Raw genomic sequence first — 23,486 nt, 5'->3', positions numbered from 1 at the left:
CTACTCCAGGCTTGCTGGGTACTGTAAGCCCTGAGGCACAGCTAAAGAAACAGGAGTCACTGGGGCGCCTGGGCCACGCAGTCGGTTAAGCGTCCAACTTCGGCTCGGGACATGATCTCACGGTTCGTGGGTTCGAGCCCCGCATCGGGCTCTGTGCGGACAGCTCGGAGCCTGGAGCCTGCTTCCGATTCTGTGTCTCCCTCTCTCTCTACCTCTCCCCTGCTTGCTCTCTCCGTCTGCCTGTCTGTCTCTCTCTCTCTCAAAAATCAACAGCAACAAATCTTCAAGGAATAAGAAAAGAAACAGGAGTCGGGGAGGAGGGGGGCTCACACTCCTGGGTTTGGACACACGCCCCGCCACCTTCTGGCTGTGTGGTCTGTGGCAAATGGCACCACTTCTTCAGGCCTCGCTTTTCCCATCTGTTAAGTGGGAAGGATGATAAATAATCGTAACAGCCGATTGTCTGTTGTCACCTCAAGTGTAGGCACTGGGGCTCGGATCCTCCGCGTGTGATCTTGCTTTCTCTCCCACACGACTGTGCGTAGACCTCACTCTGTTTTCTAAACAAGGACCCAGAGGAAGAGGAGACCCAGACCCACAGAACTGGCTTAAAAACCCCAGTTTTTCTGTTCAAAAGCCAGAGACCCCGACTACTTCCTTTAAGATCTTTCTAACGGGGCCGTCTCAAGCCAGGCTCGGCCAGGAACACGGAGAGGGATCGAACCCAGGCACGTGGGGGCTTTGCCCCTGGAAGATCCGGGAGAGCCAAGGGCAGGCATGTCCGCTGACCCAGGGTGCTTGGAAATCAGGAAACGCAGGAATTGCGGGACCCCGCGCCACCAGGGGGTGAGCCGCGGGAAGACACCCCCCCCCCCACATCCCCCACCCCCCCCAGAAATCACTGGCCAAGTGTCACATCTGGGAAAGCCTACGCCACCACCATTGTTTCCCTGTGGCCTCCCAGACCTCGAGCAAATGCCTGTGATCAGCAGAGACTACCCTGAGCCCTGATGCAGGGGATTCTGGGGAATGTAGTTCTTGGGGTCGGCGTGTCCCCTTTTGTCTACCTTCCTGCGCTCCACGTTAACGTCCGTGAGATTCCTTCGTAGCGTGGCGTGTGCTCCTTGTCACCGTGGTGGTACTCGGTTGTGAGATATACCACAACCCGTCTGTACATTCTGCTTCTCCGGGGCATCTGACTTCTTTCCTCTTTGGGGCCTAGTACGAGAAGTGCTGCGGGGCGTCGTTCACGCGTGTCTGTCGGTGGACGTAAGCGCTCATTTCTGTCAAGTTCGGACCTGTATCCAGGAGAGCGATTCCTGGTCCTTAAGTACAAAACTATTCAAAAGTCATAGACTCAGAGAGATTGGAAAGATATTAAGCAAACCCCCACGGGCCACGTTGACCTTTGCCTGGCAGGATTTTTCTTTTTTTGGTTTAGTACTTCCCACGTTTTCTGCAGTAAACACCTATTCCTTTTTGTGATCAAGAAGAAATCCATTTTAATTTTTTCTTAAAGCTTACTTATTTATTGAGAGAGAGAGAGAGAGACAGAGACAGAGAGGGAGCACACGCGCAAGCAGAGAAGGGGTGGAGAGAAAGAGAGAGAGAGGGGCGCCTGGGTGGCGCAGTCGGTTACGCGTCCGACTTCAGCCAGGTCACGATCTCGCGGTCCGTGAGTTCGAGCCCCGCGTCGGGCTCCGGGCTGATGGCTCAGAGCCTGGAGCCTGTTTCCGATTCTGTGTCTCCCTCTCTCTCTGCCCCTCCCCCGTTCATGCTCTGTCTCTCTCTGTCCCAAAAATAAATAAAAAAAAAAAAAAAAAAAAAAAAAAAAAAGAGAAAGAGAGAGAGAGAGAGAATCCCAAGCAAGCTTGGGGCTCTCAGCGCTGAACCCTATGTGGGGCTGGAACTCATGAACCGCGAGATCATGACCTGAGCCAAAATCACAAGTCGGACACTTAACCGACTGAGCCACCCAGGCGCCCTGAAAAAAATCCATTTGAAATTAAAAGAGAGGGGGCTCCTGGGTGGCTCAGTCGATTAAGCGTCTGACTTTGGCTCAGGTCATGATCTTGCAGTTCGTGAGTTCGAGCCCCGCATCAGGCTCTGGGCTGACAGCTCACAGCCTGGAGCCTACTTCAGGTTGTGTCTCCCTCTCTCTCTGCTTGTCCCCTGCTCGTGCTCTCTCTCTCTTTCTCTCTGTCTCTCTCTCTCTCTCAAAAAAAAAGCATTAAAATTTTTTGAATTAAGAGAAAAAGCTTTGTCCTTTGTAGGATTGGAATTTCTTCCTTGGGGAAGGGAAGCAATGGAGAGGTGAGCAGAGACAAGGGTAGGGAGGAGGAAGGGGTGGCTGCGTCCCCTCCCAACAAAGCAGGAGGCCGGGGAAGAATCAGGTGCCAGCTGGAGAAAGAAGAGGGGAGGAGGTTGGCCAGAGACCATCAATTCTGGGCAAAACCCTCACCTGGCATGCTAGAAGAAAGTGTTGTGGTTACCAGGGTCCCCCAAGGGCAGAAACAATGATGCAGCAGCCGCTGGGGGGAAGCCGTCCGTTGGCAGCTTCTGAGACCGGCCAGGGCTTTCAGAACATGGGGATCAGAGTTCAGTCCTGGGGATGCGCCTTGAGCTCCCCAGAAGAAGAAAAGATGGGAGGGGCCAAGGAAGTACAACAGAAGCAAACTGCCCCCCCCCCAACCTCCTGATCCTAAGAGGTGTGAGCGAAGGGCTCAGAGGGACACCCCAAGGTGAGAAAAGGTGGTCAGTAAAAGGGGGAGAATCTCATCACCCACAGCACTGAAGAAGGAAATTGGGGAGAAGGTACTGGAGGAAGAAAACAGTGTACTGTGTGTGTTTTGTCTAGGTGTTTATTTCTAGGAAAAGCTTTAATAGATATGCGAATGGCCAGTGAGCACATAGAAAGTTGCTCAACATCACTAATCCTTAGGGAGATAGCATTTCACACCCTTTGGAAGCTTATTGTAAAAAATGGAACAGAGAACAGTAAGTGTTGGGCAGCCACTGTGGAAAAATCAGAATTTTATTCCTTTTTAAGATTGAAAAGGAGGGGCGCCTGGGTGGCTCAGCGGTTGAGCCACCGACTTCGGCTCAGGTCATGATCTCATGGTTCATGAGTTCGAGCCCCACGTTTGGCTCTGTGCTCACAGCTCAGAGCCTGGAGCCTGCTCCGGATTCTGTGTCTCCCTCTGTCTCTGCCCCTCCCCTCTCACACTCTGCCTCTGTCTCAAAAATAAATAAAACATTACAAAAAAAAAAAAAAGTGCGGATTTGAACAGGTATTTGTGCACCAATATTCCTAACAGTTTGATTCACAATAGCTTGAAGAACTTACGTGAACAGTCCTGAGCTGTACCCTTAGAAGCATTTACGATGGTAAAGTGGGTCACCTGGGCTGAGAAAGACCAAGCTCCCGGAACAGGCAGTAGGACAGAGTAAGGACCCCACTGGCTCAGGGCACCAATTGAAGATAAAACCAGTTGAACCACTTATAGGGTGTTCTTCAGGAACATTCAGCTTTCCGGTGGCGGTTGAGAAGGGCAGGTTGGGTTCACCTGGCATGGGGGTTTGCCAGGTAGACACGGCAAAGGAAGGGGAAGCCAGCTGCCATGAGGGACAGTCCTCCAAGGGCAGCAGCTGTGCACCGCGAAGCTCTGCGTCTGGCTCAAGCAAACTCCTCGCCCATGTTGCCGGCCAGGCCTCTCTCTTCGGCCCTGGGACCCAGATCCTTCCTTCCTGCGATGCTGTTGGCTTCCCCTTGCGGCCAGCTCCCTGGGTTCCCACGGAAGGGAAGAGTCCCGGGCAGGTGTACTAGGTATTTAACCTTCATGGCCCTCGAGGGCCATGTTCGACTGTTGTTCCTGTCTTGGTTGGCTCACGTGGGCAGGGAGAATTCCGCGTGGTGATTCAGGGCCCCGGGGCGCCTTGGCGGTCGTGTCGCGGCCCCAGCTGCTTCTCTTGGATCCTTCGCTGCTGGTCGGAGACAAGGGGAATAGGAGGGCAGAGAGGCTCTCCCAGGAGAAGTGGCCTACTTAAGGAGTCACGTGGTCCTTGCCCGCTGCAGAGGGGCGGGGGGACTGGGCAGTGTGTGCCCAAGATGCGTCTGGATGGCGGGCGTACTCACGGTGCCTCTGTCGCGAGGGCCGGGCGTGTTCGGTGAGCGGTGGGATCCACCTGGGGATGGGGGGAGGCGAAGGCTGGAGGGCACACAGTGCCAAGGCCGCGAACGGAGGGTGGGAAGGAGTCGCACAATTGTAGCCAGGGAGGGTCCTGGTGGGGAGCTCTACACACAGAGCTGGACCTGGTGAAGCCCAAGTGGGAATGCTCCACGGGGCGCCTGGGTGGCTCAGTCGGTTAAGCGTCCGACTTCGGCTCAGGTCATGATCTCGCGGCTCGTGGGTTCGCGCCCTGCGTGGGGCGGTCAGCACCGAGCCTGGAGCCTGCTTCAGAGCCTGTCTCCCTCTCTCTCTGCCCCTCCCAGACAGGTGCACTCTCTCTCTCTCTCTCTCTAAATAAACCTTAAAAAAAGTTTTTAATTTCTTCTTTCTTTCTTTCTTTCTTTCTTTCTTTCTTTCTTTCTTTCTTGTGTTTATTTATTTATTTTGAGAGAGAGAGAGAGAGAGAGGCAGGGAGGGGCAGAGAGAGAAGAGGGAGAGAATTTGAGGCAGGCTCCTTGCTTGTCTGCACAGGGCCCGATGCAGGACTGGATCTCAACACACAGTGAGATCACGACCCGAGCAGAAACCAGGAGTCGGAAGCTTAACCGACTGAGCCACCCAGGCGCCCCCAGTTTCTTTCATTTTAGAGAGAGAGCACGTGCAAGCAGGGGAGAGGGGCAGAGAGAGGGAGGGAATCTTAAGCAGGCTCCAGGCTCAGTGCAGAGCTGGAGGCAGGGCTCGATGTCAGCAGAGTGAGATCATGACCAGAGCCAAAATCCATGGTCCAAAGTCCAGGGCTCCACCGACCCAACCACCCAGGTGGCCCTAAAAAAGGTTTTCTGCACATACAGTACTCTTCCTCCTCTCACACTCTGGCCGTGTGCCAGGTTCCGTCCTAAGCTCTTTGTAACTATTCGCTCATTCATTCCTTCTAACAACCACATGAGGCAGGGGCTCCGCCTCCTTCCCATTTTACAGGCAAGGAACAGAGAGGTCCAAAAGGAACAATCACCCGATCAGCGCCAAACTGCCAATGGGGAATAGGGCGGACCTGGGATTAGAACTCAGGCCACGCTGGCGCCCCCACCTCGGGAATCTCCCAGTCCCTTCACTCGTTGAACACTCACTGGGCACCCACCACGTGCAGGCGCTGAAGGGGGTCGAGGGGTCAGTGGGTGCAGGCGGCCGGGACCGGAGAGGGTCGGGGTCTCCGGCCCGAGCCCCGAGGCCGCTGCGCTTGGCGGGCGGGCTGCGCGGGTGCTCGGTCGGCCCCGGTCGGTCGCAGCCGGGAGTAGTCCCGCCCCCGGGGACCGGGCACCTTTGCCGGGTCACACGCTGGCGCCGCAGCCTGGGGGCGGTACCTTGTTCCTGCTCTGATTGCTGCGGCAGCCTCGACAAGCTAGTCGGAGGGCCAGCCGTTAGCGGCTGCCAGGCCGACGGTGGGGGGCGATTCGCGCCGGGTCCGGCGGGCGTGGGGGACTTGGGGGCGCTGTCGGGGGCGGCCCTACCGCGGAGGGACCCCAGGGGCCGGGGGACCACCCCGCTCTCTGCGCACCCCCCCCCCCGCGTCCCCCCCCCCTCAGGGCCCAGCACCCTCTCTCGAGGAGGGGGAGTGGCGCAGGAATGCCGTCGGGCCGGATTCCTCACCGCAAGGACAGCAGCTGGCCTCGGAATTTGGCCCCCGGCGGCGGGGCTGGGGGGAGAAGCGTCTGGCCACATCCTCCCGGGACCCAGAAGATCTTCCAAAGTTGCCTTCCCCTTTCTCCTTCCTTCTCTCACTCTGCCCCGGTACGGGGCATGCTGAGAGGCTCTGGGACCGGACAAGGTCACACGGAGGGCCGCCAGTGGGGTTCCACCGACCTCTGAGCGGCTTCTTCAGGCCGGCTGGGGTTGGGGGCTGCCAGCTTCCTTGCTTCTAGGTCGGTGGGGACAGGGCTGGGGGCACTCGGGCTAGGGATGGGAGGCCCTCCCAGCAGGAAGAAGCCAGACCCTGGGCTGGGAGAATGGCAAGTGGGGTTGGCACAGCAGGGGCCATAGCACCCTGGGTCAGCACGGTCACTCACTCCCACCGGTGACCCTGGATCTCAGCTTACCCATCTGCACAGGGCATCCCTGGATCCTGCTGGTCGTTCTAAACAGAAAGGAGAGCCGTCCCAAAGCCACCTGGCACAAGTCCAGCCTCAGAGCCCAGGGCTGACTGAGGAGACGGGAGCCCAGTAGGCTGCAGAGTCTGAACCAAGGTTTCTGGACCTCTAACCCAGAAGCCTCCTCTCCGTGGTATGACTTTCATCATACGTAGGATCTCTTAAAAAATGCATTTATTGGGGCGCCTGGGTGGCTCAGTCGGTTAAGCGTCCGACTTCAGCTCAGGTCACGCTCTCACGGTCCGTGAGTTCGAGCCCCGCGCCAGGCTCTGGGCTGATGGCTTGGAGCCTGGAGCCTGCTTCCGATTCTGTGTCTCCCTCTCTCTCTGCCCCTCCCCCATTCATGCTCTGTCTCTCTCTGTCTCAAAAATAAATAAACGTTAAAATAAAAAAAAAAATTAAAAAAAATGCATTTATTGTGTTACAAAAGTAATGCGTGCAAGGCACACACACACACACACACACACACACACACACACACAGAACAAAAAACCACAGGGCAGGTTTGCACCAAATCTGGAAAGTGAGTTTGAAAGGTCTGCTCTAAAACCCAGGCTCTGGGGGCACCTGGGTGGCTCAGTCGGTTAAGTATCTGACTTCTGATTTCAGCTCAGGTCGTGATCTCATGGCTCATGGGATGGAGCCCATGTCGGGCTTGGCACTAAAAGTGTGGAGCCTGTTTGAGATTCTCTCTCTGCCCCTCCTCCACTCTCTTTCTCTCTCTCTCAAAATAAATAAACTTAAGAAACCCCACCCCCGCAGGCTCTGGGGACACAGCAGGTGCTCTGGGAGGGCCTTAGGGAATCACTTCCCATAGCTGGATGGCCACTGCCCAGGTTCTCCCACAGGGATCTCAGGAGGGCTTTACCAGCCCGTAGGACCTCAGATTTAGATTTCTGCTGTCGGCTCTAAATAAGGACAGCCAGATTCTCACAGAGACAGGTGGCCAGGCTTGAAAGACGTTCTTCACGCTATGTCCCTTCCCACGGTCACTTGTGAACAGTAACATGATCTTGTACGGGAAGTTTTGCATGTGGGATACAAGCACCGATTTGTTCGGCATAAGGCCCATATTGCCAGAGTTCCCGCGGGCTTTGCTCTCCTGGTGGCACCTGGGATGGGTTGCTACAGGTGCACCCTTCCTGACCACAGGTGATTATGGTCTCCTCCAGCCTCTGGGAATCCAGCTAACAATCAGAAGAGCACAGCTACCCTTTGCGGGGCCCTGACTCTGTGGCCAGGCCTTTCTCTGCCTGCATCAGTGACACTCCCCACCCCCACACCCCTGCAATAATGCTCTAGGGTAGGAACAATTATCTTCATCTGGCTTAGAGAGGTAGGTGACTTGTCCAAGGCCACACTGTGAGTGGAGGCACAAGATGCAAAGATAGGTTTTTACCCTTAGTGCTATACTCAGGGTCCCTGCACATGGAGGATGGCGGGAGGGAGGGCCTGTCCCATCCGCCAGACACGTCGGCATTCAAGTCACCTGCTTTCCTTAAGCCCTCTGGGACCTAAGCCCTGCCTGTGGCCTTCATTCACTGAGGCTGGGTGCATGGCAGGAGGCCACCAAGGAAGACCACACTCGCTCTCAGTGCTCAGAGGCCTCCAGGAAGCTGCCAGGCCTGCCCAGTCTCGAGCTAGCTGACAGAGCATCCTGGGGTGGGATCCAACCCAGGTACTCCGTCAAGGGGCCCAGCTCTGTTACTCTGCTGGCGGGGGCTGAAACCCAATCGTGAGCATGTAGATTTCAGCCTGTTGGCCTGTGAGTACTCACATCAATATTTTAAGGCTCAGAAATGAAGTAAGGGAGCCTGGTCCTGGCGGCAGCCTGGGAGGGGGTGGTGAGCACAGCCCAGCCGGCCCTCTAGGGAACCCCCACTGCGCCAAGCTTCTGCCGCTTCCTGGGCCAAAGGTGCTTTTGGTGCTGACAGCCAAGGCTCCCCTGTATTCAGAGGAAGTCCTGGTGGGTCCCCGGGTTCTGCCCTTCCTAGCTGCCTGCTGGAGATGGAAGTGTTAATTACACCCACTTCATTGCTAGTTCCGAAAGCTCAAAAATGCTGCATACAGGTAAAGGGCACAGCATAGGGCCTGCTCCTATCAAGTGCTTGACGAACGGTTCCTCCATTTCCAGGGAGGCAGACTCAGAAAGCCCTTCCTTGGAATAGGCCTTGCGGGTGCACTTGGTGGCAGAGCGGTGGCCCGTGGGACCCTGGTCTGCCTAGTGGCCCTGGGGACTCCCCTGGCCAGTCCCTCAGGCCAGAGGAATCAGTCTGCGGGAATGCCTGGGACTGGACAGGGACCTCCCGATCTACCATAACCCCGAATCCCTATTGCTCCTAAGGCCGACCACCCACACTCTCTTTGTCTGCTCTCGGAATTCAGCATCAATCAGAGCTTTTGGAAAGTTTTTATTCCTTTTTTTTTTTTTTTTTTTTAAGATTTTATTTTGGGGGTACCTGGTGGCTCCGTTGGTTGAGCGCCCGACTCTTGATTTCAGCTCAGGTCATGAACTCGCGGTTCGTGAGATCAAGCCCCACGTCGGGCTCTGGGCGGATAGCACGGAGCCTGCTTGGGGTCCTCCCTCTCCCTCGCCCTCTGCCTCTCCCCGGCTCGTGCTCTCTCTCTCAAAATAAACAAACATCAAAAAAAATAAATAAATAAACTACAGTGTAGTGGAAACATAACTTTGATATATGGCACCGGGAAACCAGAACATTCATTTGAGTCACTTCACTGTGATACTTGCTTTATGGCGGTGGTCTGGAACCGGACTTGTCATGTCTCTGAGGCATGCCTGTGATCCCCATTTTACAGCCGCGGAAACTGAGGCTCAGTCCCAAGTCATACAGCTACTAAGTGAGGAGCCAGAACTTCATCCAGGCAGAAATATTTGACTGTCTACAATCAGGGCCTGCTGGTCAAGATCTCTCCTGGAAGTCCCATGTGGGGAGGAGACTGACAATACACAATAAACCAACGGGGATGAGGGGAGAGGCACAGTGTGGCAGCGGGGGGGACAGTGTTGCTATTCTTTATTGGACCGGGAGCCAGGCGTAGCGGGTTGCCAGGTCAAGGGTCATAAGCAGATTTATCACTCTGGGTTTCTCCTTGTGGGTCGTGATGGGTCTGGCACTTTTCTTGAGTGCCTACTGCACGCCAGACCCCGTCTTCACTATGCATCCTCACAGGTGACTCTGGAAAGTGGACTGCCTGAAAAATGCCTTCTCAACCCTCTAAAGCCTTGCTCAAGAGGCAAGGCTGGGGAGGCTTCCCCTACTTCTACGGCAGAATTAGTCTTTTTTCATTGTAAAACCTCTTATTTTAGCGTTACTCTAGGCCAAGCTTCCTCAGTCTCCGCTCTGATAGTCTTGCCCCAGCCCTGAGGGTGGGCCCTGAGTGGCCAAACGAAGGATGAGCTAATGAGAGCTACATTCAGGACTTTAGCTTGCCTGCAGGGGAGGGAAGTTTTATATCCTCTTGGAAGTAATGCTCTTTCTTCACACAAAGGAGCGGGGACACCTGCCCTTGCCTCTCATCTTAACCGAGGGACCTCAGCTGAAACACACAGACCCTGCAGGACTCAGTCTCCACATCTATAAACGGAAGCAATAATAGATAAAACTTTTCCAACACCTTTAATAAGGCATCGTTTTCCTCCCACAGGGAACGGCAGTTCCATAAAGGCGCCTGTGGGTTCTAATAGCTCAAACCAGCAGACGCCAGGGTTATTTGAAACAACAGAGACCCAACCCTTACTTCTAACGCCCTTTCCTCCCCCGCCAGGTTTCTGGCATTCCTGAGATTACTAGGCGGGTGCCAGGGGACAGGGGGACAAAAGGCCTGTCACCTGGGTAGGCCACGGACACGGTCCCACCCCTGCAGTGGTATTTTTAGAGAGTCCTTGGCTACTTTATCTAAATGGCCTGACTGAAGACCTTGAATTTTCAGCTTTTCAAACATCCAATGGGACTCCCACCCTGCTTCCCTTCTAAAACGCCCAGGCTACTCCCAGGTCCTCAGTTCAGTGCACAGGCCCACCTCTACAGCTGTCTTGTCAAAGGCCCCTTTTCATTATAATACTTTTGTTCAAAAAGTCCACTTTTCTTGGAGCAAGTTCAGCCAAGCACACACGATCTAAAAAGAGATGTTTGCTTCTGGCCGACTGTGAAATCCCACACAGAAGCCATTTTCTGTAATCCAGGCGCTTAATTTCCTAAGCAGCCTGGGAAACCTCTTGTCCCAGCTCACGTCCCGTAAAATAGGATCTGTAATTTTTATATTTATCTGTAACCCCCTACCAGAAAGGATTGGGGCCACGGGCTCAAACAGGAGTGAGGGACAGGGGCCGGGGTGGCCCATTGGAGAAGGGGCCCTCGTCCCCCTCCGCGGGCAAAGGTGCGTTAGTCACGGTCACGCGGCTGCCTCCTGCGCGGGGGCGGGCGGGGCGCGTCCACAAAGCCAGCAGCCCCGTGGCACTCACCTTTGGCCAGTGATCCGCGTGGCTGCGGCGGCCCCGCTGCGGGATGCCGCCCCGCCTGCCCCGAGCCTTCAGTGCCCGGCGTCCTCAGCACCAAGGACAGGGAAACTGAGGCTGCGGGAGGGACCCCCCGGAGGGCGGGGTCACTTGTTCAGCCTTGAGCCAATCGCCTCTGCCCTGTTTTCGGACCCGGGGAAAATAATTCCTCCGGCTCTGGGTTGTTCGGCGCGCGGCCGCGCCTCGCAAGGAGCCGAGCCGGCGCTGGGAAATGTTATAAAAACACACCCACGGAGCAGCAGAGAGAGGTGCCTTGCCCCAAGGTCATGCAAAAAGAGAAGCCAGCCTGCAGGCCCTAGCTTCCTGCCTGCACCCTGCCAGGCCCCGGCTTCAGATGTCCTGGGGTTCCCAGGGGCCCGAGCAAAGTTTCGGCTCCCAGAGCCAAGCCCGGGCTGCCCGAGGCTCGGGGGCCGGAGGCTCCCACCCGGCCCCCGCGCCGCTCTCCGGGCGCCCCCGCACCTCAGTTGCTGCTCTCCAACCCGGCGACCCCCGGCTCCGGCTCGACGCCCCCGCCCCCCGCGCCGGCCCCGCCCCCCGCGCCGGCAGCGCCCGGGGCGGGGGGCGGTGCCGCAGCCAATAGGGAGGTGGCGTGGAGAGGGCGGTGGCGACTGTGAGTCCAATCAGCGGCGGGCTCGAGGGCGGGCTGTGACGCGGGCGGCGCTCCTCGTGCGGCGGCGGTATAGGAGCGCGCGCCGCGGCCAGCGGGGCCCGCCGAGCGTCTCAGCCGCCGCCGCCGCCGCCGCCGCCGGCCGCCGCTCGCTCGCTCGCTCGCTCGCTCCCTCCGCGCCGCCGCCCCGCGCCCGCCCGGCGCGCCCCCAACCGCCGCTCCCGCCCCCGGCCGGCCCGTCAGCGAGCCGGCGAGCGGCCTCCGCGCCCGGCCTCCGTGAGGGGGGCGCCCGGCCGGACCCTGAGCCTCGCTCTCTCGCGCTGCGGCCGTCCGCGCCTCCTCGGCCGCCTGCCCGGCATGAAGACCAAGTTCTGCAACGGGGGCGAGGCGGAGCCCTCGCCGCTCGGGCTGCTCCTGAGCTGCGGCGGCGGCAGCGCGGCCCCGGCGCCCGGCGTGGGGCAGCAGCGCGACGCCGCCAGCGACCTCGAGCCCAAGCAGCTGGGCGGCCCGCAGCCGCCGCTCGCGCTGCCGCCGCCGCCGCCGCCGCCGCCGCTGCCGCTGCCGCCGCCGCCTCCGCCGCCGCCGGCCGACGAGCAGCCCGAGCCTCGGACGCGGCGCAGGGCCTATCTGTGGTGCAAGGAGTTCCTGCCCGGCGCCTGGCGGGGCCTTCGCGAGGACCAGTTCCACATCAGTGTCATCAGGTCGGTGGCGGCGACCCGCCGGGGTGGGCGCGCAGGGCGGACGCGGGGAGCCGCTGGCCGGGGCGGGGGGCGGACCCCATGGGAAATCCAAGCCCCCCCCGCTAGACCTTCCAGAAGACCGGCTGTTGAACGGATCCCGGTTCCAGGCGAAGACAGGTCTCCTCGGAGCAGAACAATACCGTTGAATCATCACAAAGTGCGGTTTGTGCCGAAGCTTCTTAAACCTTGCCGGGGGAGGCCCCCCCCTTTGGGGGTCAGGGCCTCGAGTGAGGAGCGATGTTGTGACTGGCTTTAAAAGAAGACACTTGGTACCTTTGCTGCTAGTTCCCCGCGTCCACGACCTGCTCCCCGCCCCCCGAGATTCACTCGTTCGTGTCCTGGGGGTAACATCTGCCCATTCCCCGCTAACGCTGCTCAGACATCGGGGTGTATTCGTGGTCCGAGTTTAGGAGGTGTGGCTCCAGGAGTGACGAGGAGCGAGGTGGAAAGGTCCTCCCGTTTTCTTAAGCTAAAAATATTTAGCCATATATTTAAATGACCAAAAAAACGTACGCGTGTGTTTGTTCAGACCGAAGAGGACAAGGGGCTGCCTTGATTTTTGTTGCCACTCTGGCCCCAGGAGATGACCGTTTAACGTTTAGCGTGGGACCTACTTAGACCTTTATTTGTTTGTTTGTTTGTTTTTGAGAGAGCGCAGGTGGGGGACGGACAGAGAGAGGGGGACAGGGGATCTGAAGCCAGCTCTGCACCCGACAGCAGTGAGCTGGACGCGGGGCTCGAACTCACGAACCTCGAGATGGTGCCCTGAGCCACCCAGGCGCCCCTAGACCTTCAAAAGCGCATTTCTTTCTCTGCCCGTTTTCTTTTCGCTGGTTGACTAGGCTGAGTGTAGTATCTAGAAACTGGCCGCCTGCCACTGATAATCCCCAACTCCAAGTTTAGTCATTTGATTCCTTTTCTGTGCCCAGTCTTGCAGCAGAGCTTCACTTCCTTGTTGTGCCTCTGGCCCCTCTCACGGATTTGCTTGCCAGCAGTAGGAGCCAAAGGTGGGAATCAAAGGAGCTTGCCCAGTGAAAGGTGTTTTATATTTTCATTTTACTTATTAAAAAAATTTTTTTTAATGTTTATTTATTTTTGAGGGAGAGAGACAGACAGAGTGTGAGCAGGGAGGTGCAGAGAGAGAGAGGGAGACACAGAATCCGAAGCAGGACCCAGGCTCCCAGCTGTCAGCACAGAGCCGCACCTGAGGCTCAAACTCACCAACCGTGAGATCAGGACCTGAGCCGAAGTCGGACGCTCAACCGACTGAGCCCCCCAGGCGCCCCTCCAGTGACAGTTTTAAGCAAAACACAACAGCTTAACGGACCAGTGACACTCCCCAGAAAGGGCCCACAAGGGAATGTCGTAAGGCTGGATCCCGGGTGTCCGAACATCCTCACAGGCAACAGGCAAGAGCACTGGGGCAGGAGTGGGGTACCAGAGACCTAGTCTCTCAGACTCTGACATCAGCGAATAGCCACTGACCTCCAGCCCCTCTAGGTTTCTCGTTTATACAGACTGATGATTACACGGCCTGGGATGGTCTCTATCACCCTTTTCTTTGAGAATTTTCAGGCCTACCTGAATGTGATGGTTTTGGAGACACTTTCATTAAAAAAATGAATAGGGCCACCTGGGCAGCTCAATCGGTGAAGCGTCCGACTTCGGCTCAGGTCACGATCTCGTGGTTTGTGAGTCTGAGCCCCGTGTTGGGCTCTGTGCCGACAGCTCAGAGCCTGGAGCCTGCTTCCGATTCTGTGTCCCCTCTCTCTCTGCTCATGTTCTGTCTCTCTCCTTCAAAAACAAATAAACATTTAAAAAAAATTAGTAACTGTTACTGTAAGAGCATTGAAGATGTTTTCTTTTCTCCAGGAATTGGTACTCGCAGAAGTAATCTTGGAAGCTGTCCTTTTTGTTTAGAGGACCTTTTAAAACTATGGTATACATTGCCTCTTAGTCCTGTTTTCTGCAATAGAATGTAATTATGGAATGGGTTTCATGAGAAAAGAGGTGATTTAGCACATGGGAAGTGGGTGATGCCTAGCTTTAAAAAGGGGGAAAAGAGGTGGGCTCCTGGGTGGTTCAGTTTGTTATACATCTGACTTTGGCTCAGGTCATGAGCTCTTGGCTCTTGAACTTGAGCCCTGTTTCAGGTGAGCTCTGCTTCTCCCTCCCTCCCCCCCTCCCTCCCTGCTCCTGCTTTCCTCCCTCTCCCTCCCTCTCCGACCCTCTCCTTCCCTCTCCCTTCCCCCCGTCCTCTCCTCCTCTCTGCCCCCTCCCCCACTCTCTTCCCCTCCCCCACTCTCTTCCCCTCCCCCACTCTCTTCCCCTCCCCCACTCTCTGCCCCCTCCCCCACTCTCTCTCCCCTCCCCCCTGCTTCCTTGTGTGATTCTGTCTCTGTCCCTCGCTCACTTGTGCTCGCTCGCGCTCTCTCTCTCTCTCTCTCTCTCTCTCTCAAAAAAAGGTGGGGGGCAAAAGAGGCAGTTCAGAGTGAGGAAAGGGATTCCTCTGGGTCGAAATCCAGTGGCCCTCCACAGGCAGGTGGCACTTCCTGTGTCTCTGGCTATCCTGTTATTGACACTTCACAATCTTTCAGCTTTTCACTGAGTGCTGGTCTATCCGCAGGGATTTATCAGACCTCGCCACCTCAACTCAGTCCGTCTAGTCTGTCCCACGTTTAACCCTTTTTGCTCCTTCCCACCCTGGAATATGCTTTTGCTGCTTTCTGTCTTGGAGTTGTAACAGCAGCTGGCCAGAGCTGCAGGACCACTGCCACCTTTGCACTCCCCCAGAGGCCCCTCCTCTGCCTGCAGTGACAGCTGAGACCTGGTGAGCCGCTTTTGCCTTTTGCGTTCACACCTGCTGTCTCCTCTGTTTGCTGTTTCTGAAGCCAGGAGTCCAGGCCTGCGCCCTTGCTTAGACCCTGTACCAGGAGGCACCTGTGGATGTCCTTGCACTTTGGGTCCCCCCCACCCCATCCATTCTATATCTCGTTGCTCGGTATTTCTCAAATATTGTTATTCTTGTTTTAAAAAATCAAAAAAATTTTTTTTAATGTTTATTATTTTTGAGAGAGACAGAGCACAAGTGGGGAGGAGCAGAGAGAGAGAGGGAGACACAGAATCCGAAGCAGGCTCCAGGCTCCGAGCTGTCAGCACAGAGCCCGACGCGGGGCTCAAACCCACGAACTGTGAGGTCATGACCTGAGCCAGAGTCAGAGGCTCAACTGATTGAGCCACCCAGGCGCCCCTGTTCCTTTAGCTTGAAAAGTTTACTGTGGCTTCCTGTAGCTGGAGATTAAAATCCAAACTTGTTGGCGTGCTTTCAGCCTGGGCCCCAGCATCCCTTTTTAGAGTGGTTCTTTCTTGTTGTTGTTGCTATTGTTTAAAAATCGCTCTCCCCCCTTGCCAGCAACAAGGAACAGGGAGCTAGTTACACTGGACCCTGCGTTTCCTGAATGAGCTTTGTGTTTTCAGTCTCCAGGCCTTTCTTTGCGCCTCTACTCTGCTTGGCAGCCTGGTGTCTGCTTCTAAACTTCCTCCTTCGAGGCCTGGCTTAGGGAGAAACAGAATTAATTTCTTCCCTGTTTGTCTTCCATAGCACTTCATATACATACACACCTTCACGGCAACAGCACTTACCACATCTGTGTGTTTATTCTTTGACTCCCACGTTAGATTGTATTAATTCCTAGAGGGCATTTCCTGTTCATCCTCGTGTCTCCAGCAGTGGAATAGTGCCTGACTCGTGGTAGGCACTGGATTTTAGCTTAAATTGGCCTCTTCACTATCCTTTTAATGTGATTGATGGCAGGGGTCTCTGTAATCAGACTGTTGTTTGCCTGAGTCCTTTAGCAGTGGTATAGGGAAAGATAAGAATTACCATAACATAGGGGTGCCTGGGTGGCTCAGGCGGTTAAGCGTCCGACTTCAGCTCAGGTCATGATCCCACGGATCGTGGGTTCGAGCCCCGAGTTGGGCTCAGTGCTGACAGCTCAGACCCTGGATCCTGCTTCGGATTCTGTGTCTTGCTCTCTGCACCTCCCTGCTCGCACTCTGTCTCTCTCTCTTTCAAAGATAAATAAGTGTTTAAAAAAATTACCATAACATAGAAATTGTCATTAATAAACTGACCGCTCAAAAATTTTGTCCATGCCCAACTGTCACAGCTGAACACTAACTTTTGTCCAGGCCCATCAAATCAAGTGTTTGTTATTATCACTCTCGTTGCTGATTGATAAAAGTCACAGTCAGTTGTGAAATGAAATTGCAGATCTCTGCAAGATTTCCTGAAGTTTGCTGGAAGAAACGCTTGAGGGCTGTTAAAGTTTCACACATACGTGTTGACACAATATATCCCACAGACCCACTAACAGTTGAAAATTGATGGGGAGGCTGATACCATGAGCCCTTCACAATAGAATCATTTAAACATCAAAAAACAGAGAGAAGCCCTTGAAAAGACTGGCCAAGTCCGTAGCTGTATTTGCAGAATGATGCAATAAAAGTCAAACAGGGAGTGAATTATGGTTTATGGTGTGTCATCATTAACTTTTTGGTAAAATTATGCCAAAATTCCCTACCTAATTTCCTTTTTATGTGCACGGTTGCATTATAACTTATGTTATAAATAACTTTTAGTTTCATTTTCCAAGATGTTTCATTTACATTTTGTTTTTACTGTTTACTGTGAAAATTTGGTCCCTTAAGGGGTCTTACTTTTTTTAAAAAATTAATAAACTTGGAGCATAGGACTGGCTTAGTGGAGCATGTGACTCTTGATCTTGGGGTCGTGAGCTCGAACCCCACACTGGGCATAGAGCTTACTTAGAAAAAATAAACTTAATTTGTTTTAGAACAGTTTTAGTTCACAGCCAAACTGAGCAGAAAGTACCGAGAGTTCCCATATACTCCAGTCCCCCACCCCACCAAAACCCCCATCACTGTTGACATCGCCCCCCGCCCCACACACCAGAGTGGTACATTTGTTAAAATCCGTGAACCTACATCAACACATCACCGTCACTCAAAGTCCATGATTTACTTTACGCTAAGGTTCACTTCCAGTGTTGTGCATTCTGTGGGTTTGGAGAAATGTATGATGACGCATTTCCACCGTCGTAGCAACCTGCAGAGTAGCTTCTGTGCCCTGAAAGTCCTCTGTCCTCTGCCTGTTTATTTACCCCTCTCTCCTCCCAACCCCTTTTCTCAGATGTCGAATGATGGGAAGCACGAAGTATGTAGCCTTTCGATTGGCTTCTTTCACTTAACAGCCTGCATTTAAAAGTCTCCTTCGTGGCTTGATAGTGTGGGTCGTTGTAGTACTGAACACTATTTCATCCGGATGGACTACGGTCTGTCCGTTTACCTACTGCGGGACACCTTGGTTGCCTCTAAGTTTCAGCAGTTAGGAAGAAAGCTGCTGTAAATATCCATGTGCAGCTTTCTGTGCGGACATCAGCTTTCTCCTCTTTTGAGTAAATATGAAGGGGTGCGGTTGCTAGCTCGTGGGGTAAGAGCATGTTTCGTTTTGTTAAGATACTGCTGGTCTGGGGCACCTGGGTGGCTCAGTCGGTTAAGCTTCTGACTTCAGCTCAGGTCATGATCTCACAGCTTGTGAGTTAGAGCCCCGTGTCGGGCTGTGTGCTGACAGCTCAGAGCCTGGGGGCCTGTTTCGGATTCTGTGTGTCCCCCTCTCTCTGCCCTTCCCCTGTTCATGCTCTGTCTCTCTCTGTCTCAAAAATAAATAAAAACATCAAAAAAAAAAAAAAAAAAAAGATACTGCTGGTCTGATCTCCAGGGCTGCTGCTCCGTCGTGTCCCGCCAGCTGTGAGCGAGAGCTCCTGTCGCTCCGCACCCTTGCCTGCATTCGGGGTCAGTGGTCTAGATTTGGGCCATTCTAATAGGTGTGAGCTGGTGTCTTGTGGTTTTAATTTGCAATTCCCTAAGGACATGTGATGTATATGCTTTCTTGTCCTCTGCCTGTCTTCTCTGGTGAGGCGTGTGTTTAGGGTTTTTGCCCATTTTTTTAAGTTGAGCTGTTTATCTCCTTATTGTCGTGATCAAAGGGTTCTTTGTATCTTTTGGCCGATAGTCATGTGTGTGTCTTTTGCAGGTATTTTCTTCCAGTTTGTGGTTGTCGTCTTATTTTCTTGAATGACGTCTTTTGCGGAGAAGTTTTAAATTTTAATGAAGTCCAGCTTATCAATTATTTCTTTCATGGATCATGCCTTTGGTGTCGTATCTAAGATGTAATCACCATAACAGGGTTGTTTAGGTGATTTCCTGTTATAGTCTGGTTTGTCGTTTTGCATTTTACATTTACATCTAGGATCCATTTTGTGTTACCTTTGGGGAAGGATGTAAGGTCTGTGTCTAGATTTCATTTTTTAAATGTGAATGTCTAGTCACTCCAGCACCATTTGTTAAGACTGTCCTTTCCCTACTAAATTGCCTTTGCTCTTTGTCAAGATCAGTGGACTGTATTTATGTGGATCTATTTCTGGGCTGTGCAATCTGTTCCATCGATCTGTTTGTCCATTGTTTTGCCAACACCACACAGTCCTGATTATGCAGCTTTGTAGTAAGTCTTGAAGTCAGGTAGTGTCAGTCCTCTGACTTTGTTCTCCTCTTTTAATACCAGATTGGCTATTCTGGGTGTTTCGCCCCTCCATGTAAACTCCAGAGTCAGTTTGCCAACATTGGGATTTTGATTGGGATTTGTTGGATCTACACAAGTAGGGAAGAATTGACATCTTGGCAATATTGAGTCTTCCTATCCATGGGCATGGGATATTTCTTCATTTTATTTAGTTCTTTGATATTTTTCATTAGAGGTTTGTATTTTTCTTCTTATAGATCTTGTTGGTATTTTGTTACATTTATACTTCAATGTTTCATTTTTTGGTTGCTGATGTATGTGAGAATAGGTTTTTGATTTTAATTTGTACTTGTTCATTGCTAGTATAGGGGACAGTGATTGACTTTTATGTTAACGTTGTATCCTGCAACCTTGCTATAATTCTTATTAGTTCCAGGATTTTTTTTTTTTTTTTTTTTTTTTTCCAGTCTAGCCTCTTAGCTTGTCCAGCTCTGACACCGATGCCCGTGTTCTCCTTCTGGGTTTTTCCCTTTAGTGGAACCCTGGCAGCCAGCCTAGCCCCCTCCACTATCTCACCATCCTCTATCAGCTGGCGGAGAATCTTGTCCTGCCCTTGGACAGCCCTTGTCTTTAGCTTTTCAGGGGTCTGTTTGGTATCCACAACGAGGTTGTACAGTACATGTCTTTCATAAGTTATGTATGTGTGTAAGCAAGCTCTGTACCCAACCTGGGGCTCACACTCACAACCCCCGAGGTCAAGAGTTGTACATTCTACTGACCGAGCCAGCCAGGCGCCGCTCCTTGTCATTCATAACATATTTACACATCTCACTGTGGCCGGTGCTTTTCCTGTCCAGTGTCCCAGTGACCCAGGGGCTGATGATGAAACAGCAAGACAATAAGGCCTGGGAGGTCCATGTGAGCTAGGAGTGATGGCGGGAGCCCTTTGTGGAGAAAGTGGCAGCACCCCTGAACTCTGAAAGGTGCAAGAACCTCTCTGGTGAGAAGAGCAGGAAGAAGCATGCTGCCTTCCAAGGATGCTAAGAATAGTGGCTTGAGGGGCGCCTGGGTGGCTCAGTCGGTTGAGCGGCCGACTTCGGCTCAGGTCACGATCTCGCGGTCCGTGAGTTCGAGCCCCGCGTCGGGCTCTGGGCTGACGGCTCAGAGCCTGGAGCCTGTTTCGGATTCTGTGTCTCCCTCTCTCTCTGAACCTCCCCTGTTCATGCTCTCTCTCTGTCTCAAAAAGCAATAAAGGTTAAAAAAAAAAAAAAAAAAGAATAGTGGCTTGAAATGGGTATTTTGGGGGGGGGGTGCCTGGGTGGCTCAGTCAGTTAAGCATCTGACTCTTGGTTTCGGCTCAGTTCACGATCTCACGGTTCGTGGGTTCGAGCCCCACGTCGGGCTCTGCACTGACAGTGCGGTGCCCGCTTGGGATTCTCTCGCTCTCCCTTTCTCTCTGCCCCTCCTCTGTCTGCTGTCTTTCTCACAATGAATAAGTAAACTTAAAAAAAAAATCGGTGTTTTAGGAACCCTTTCTGTGGGACATGTGGATTACCACGATTGGGTGGTGGTTGTGGTGGTGGCACTAAGGGGATGTAGTGGGTGGAGAGCAGGGATACCACTAACCATCTTACAGTACAAAGGACAACCCCTCCTCTTCCTCCAGCAGAGGATTCTCAGACCCCAAGTGTCAACAGTGCCAAGGTTGAACAGCCCTTGGAATACGGGACCGAAGACCAGCTCTCCTCTTTTGTCCGTTTGGCCCACTCTTAACACATGCACCTTTGCTTCACCATTGCTCCTGGTGAGCAGCTGGCATTACCTGATCGTCACAAAAACCCCTATCAGATGCTCCTGCATCATTTTATGGTGAGAAGACAGGCTTAAAAGGCATCGAGTAACTTGCCCAAGGCCACACAGCTGTCTGGGAGCCAGCAGCTCACCAAGGTCAAAGGCTGTTCTCTTAACTCTGCCTCCAGGCTCGGGGTTAAGGCATCTGTTCCTGATTACCACACACTGATGCTGGCATTTCACTCTAGTTTTGTTTTGTTTTTTTTCCCCTCCACCTGAGCTATGATTATTTCAAGTTGAGTTTTAGATGGTCAGAAGAAGTTTTGCAAAAATCCACCCCCCCCCCTTTTTTTTCCTTATTCCGTTTGTGCTCCAAATTCATTGGCTGTTTTGGTATTTCACTGTCTTCTATTTTCTATGTATCCAGTCCTTTGTTCTTGCCAGTCCTTTCTCTGTGGAGATAGTGGTTGTGTTTGAATTCCCCCCCCCCCTTGCCCCCCAGTCATTTGACTTTGAGAAAAAGTGAAACCTTTTGTTTCCAGGCAGCGAGCCCCAAGGAGACTGAGTCCGCGCGCTGGACCTGACGCCCAGTTACTTGTGGATAATTTGCAGACATTTGAGGAACTTTTTTGCTTTTTAGCAAAATACGGTTGGTTAGGTGTGGATCAGATAACTCCCCATCTTAGTTTAGCAGGTGAAAATCTTTTGTTCAAGATTTCCCTGGAGTAGGCGGGTTCTTGGGTTGATCATTCCCTGAACATTGAGCTGATACACCTGAATATGAATCCTTTTCCAAACAATTAAAGATATACAGATGTTTTTGATGGATGAATGGATTAGCAAAATGTCCCATTTACGTACAATGGAATATTTGTTAACCTTAAAGAGAGTCTTTTTTTTTAATTTGAGAGAAAGCGCGCACTCGAGCCGGGAGAAGGGCAGAGGGAGAGAGAGAAGCTTAAGCAGGCTCCATACTGAGTTTGATCCCATGACCCTGGGATCGTGACCTGAGCCTAAATGAAGAGTTGGACACTCAACCAACCGAGCCGCCCAGGCGCCCCGAAAAGAAGGAGGTTCTGACACATGCTACCGCAGGGATTAACCTTGAGGACATGCTAAGTGAAATGCTTGCCAGTCACAAAAAAGACCTGTATTGTACGATGCGACTTCTGTGAGACCTCTAGCGTAGTCATATTCATACACACAGAGTAGATGGTGGTGGCCGGGGGCGGGGGGCGGGGAGAATGGAGCGCTAGTGCCCAATGGCTCAGTTTCAGTTTTGCAAGATAAAAAGAGTTGTGGAGACAAATGGTGGTGGTGTTTGCAAAAACAGTGTGAATACACTTAATGCCACTGAACTGTGCACTTAAAAACGGTTAAGGTGGTAAATTGATACGTGTATTTTATCACAATTTAAAGATCGGAAAAAAATAGGGGTGCCTGGCTGGCTCTTGACTTCAGGGTTGCCAGGCGAACGTGATAACCACTACACTACGGAAACCCTTGACTTCAGGGCTGTAAATTCAAGCCCTGCGTTGAGTGTAGGGATTACTAAAAAAAAATGAAGAAGAAAAAAAGGGCGCCCGGGTGGCTCAGTTGGTGAAGCATCCAAATCTTGATCTCCGCTCAAGTCTTGATCTCACGGGTATGAGTTCCAGCCCCGTGCTGGTCTCCATGCTGAGCTTAGAGCCTACTGAAAAAATAAAAATAAAAAATAAAAACTTAAAAAAATGGCTGTTGAAAAATTGGGAAAAAAAGGTATGTAGATGTTTGACATTAGGAATGTCATATTTCAAGACTTTGGGCACTCCACTAAGTTGTATCACTATAGCATGGAATTTTCCTGCTTAGACTGCTGTGGAATAAAATAGGAATTAAGTGACCTCTTTGAGACCTGCTAAGTCTACAAATAAAGGATGCAAGCCAGTTTTAAAACTGTTTAAAAACGTGTTCCTAAAATAAAAGCTGTATTACACAATAAACCCTATCTAGCGAAGTGATTATACTCCAAAATTTTAGAGAAATGCACTCTGTAGCATAAAGAGTAGATGCAAATGCAGAGACTAGCTCAGAAGCTCTCTCTTATATGTTTGCCTTATAACTTGTAGTTAAAATTTGTTCTTCAGCAAAATCTCCCAACTGCTTCTTTTTAAAAAAATTTTTTTTAAATTTTTATTCATTTTTGAGACAAAGACAGAGCATGAGTAGGGGAGGGGCAGAGAAAGGGGGAGACACAGAACCTGAAGCAGGCTTCAGGCTCTGAGCTGTCAGCACAGAGCCCGACGCGGGACTCAAACTCACAGAGTGTGAGATCCTGACCTGAGCTGAAGTCGGACACACAACCGACTGAGCCACCCAGGCGCCCCTCCCCAGCTACTTCTTAACCTACAAACTGGTACTTGAATCTCGGGATGTGACATTCGCCAAGTGCCCAAATCTGTACTGTGTATGCCAGCTTCCTGATGCTGATGTGTTAAAGTGGGTCACATGATGCAGCCCAAATAAATCACATCTACTGGACTGTTAAGCTTTTTTCCTGGGGCTGAGAAAGTTTTGATGATCTCATTGACTCCAGTCTGTCTTCCTTTTATTTATTTTTATTAACAATTTTGTTTATGATTTCTCCTTTTTTTTTTTAGATGTTTATTTATTTTGAAAAAGAGAAAGAGTGAGTGAGCAGGAGCAGGGAGAGAGAGAGAGAGAGAGAGAGAGAGAGGGAGAGAGGGTCCCAAGCAGTCTCCGCATTGTTAGTGCAGAGCCTAACATGGGCTTGAACCCATGAACTGTGAGATCATGACCTGAGCCACACCAAGAATTGGTGAGCCACCAACTGAGCCACCCAGGGGCCCCTTCCTCCTCCTCCTCCTCCTCCTCCTCCTCCTCCTCCTCTTCTTTCT

At 52.6% G+C, this 23,486-nt stretch overlaps 1 protein-coding gene across 12 annotated transcripts in view; it reads left to right on the top strand.

The window, feature by feature from the left end:
* Positions 1-11,563: 11,563 nt before the first annotated feature.
* CHKA (choline kinase alpha) overlaps positions 11,564-23,486 on the top strand; it is a 63,414-nt gene continuing 51,491 nt past the window's right edge. For 2 of the 12 annotated variants that reach the window (XM_058689872.1, XM_058689870.1), the window contains exon 1: positions 11,567-12,158. In XM_058689872.1, the coding sequence (XP_058545855.1) occupies positions 11,815-12,158 (344 nt within the window). In that variant the 5' untranslated portion in view covers positions 11,567-11,814. Of the gene's footprint in view, positions 12,159-12,263; positions 12,355-23,486 lie in introns of all 12 variants that reach the window. The other 10 variants (XM_058689863.1, XM_058689874.1, XM_058689865.1 and 7 more) reach the window with 7 other exon arrangements.

The sequence above is a fragment of the Neofelis nebulosa genome, chromosome 10, assembly GCF_028018385.1.
Source record: "Neofelis nebulosa isolate mNeoNeb1 chromosome 10, mNeoNeb1.pri, whole genome shotgun sequence".
NCBI classification, from domain to species: domain Eukaryota; kingdom Metazoa; phylum Chordata; class Mammalia; order Carnivora; family Felidae; genus Neofelis; species Neofelis nebulosa.
The sequence above is the reverse complement of the archived record's forward strand: the minus strand, read 5'-3'. Positions and strand labels throughout refer to the sequence as shown.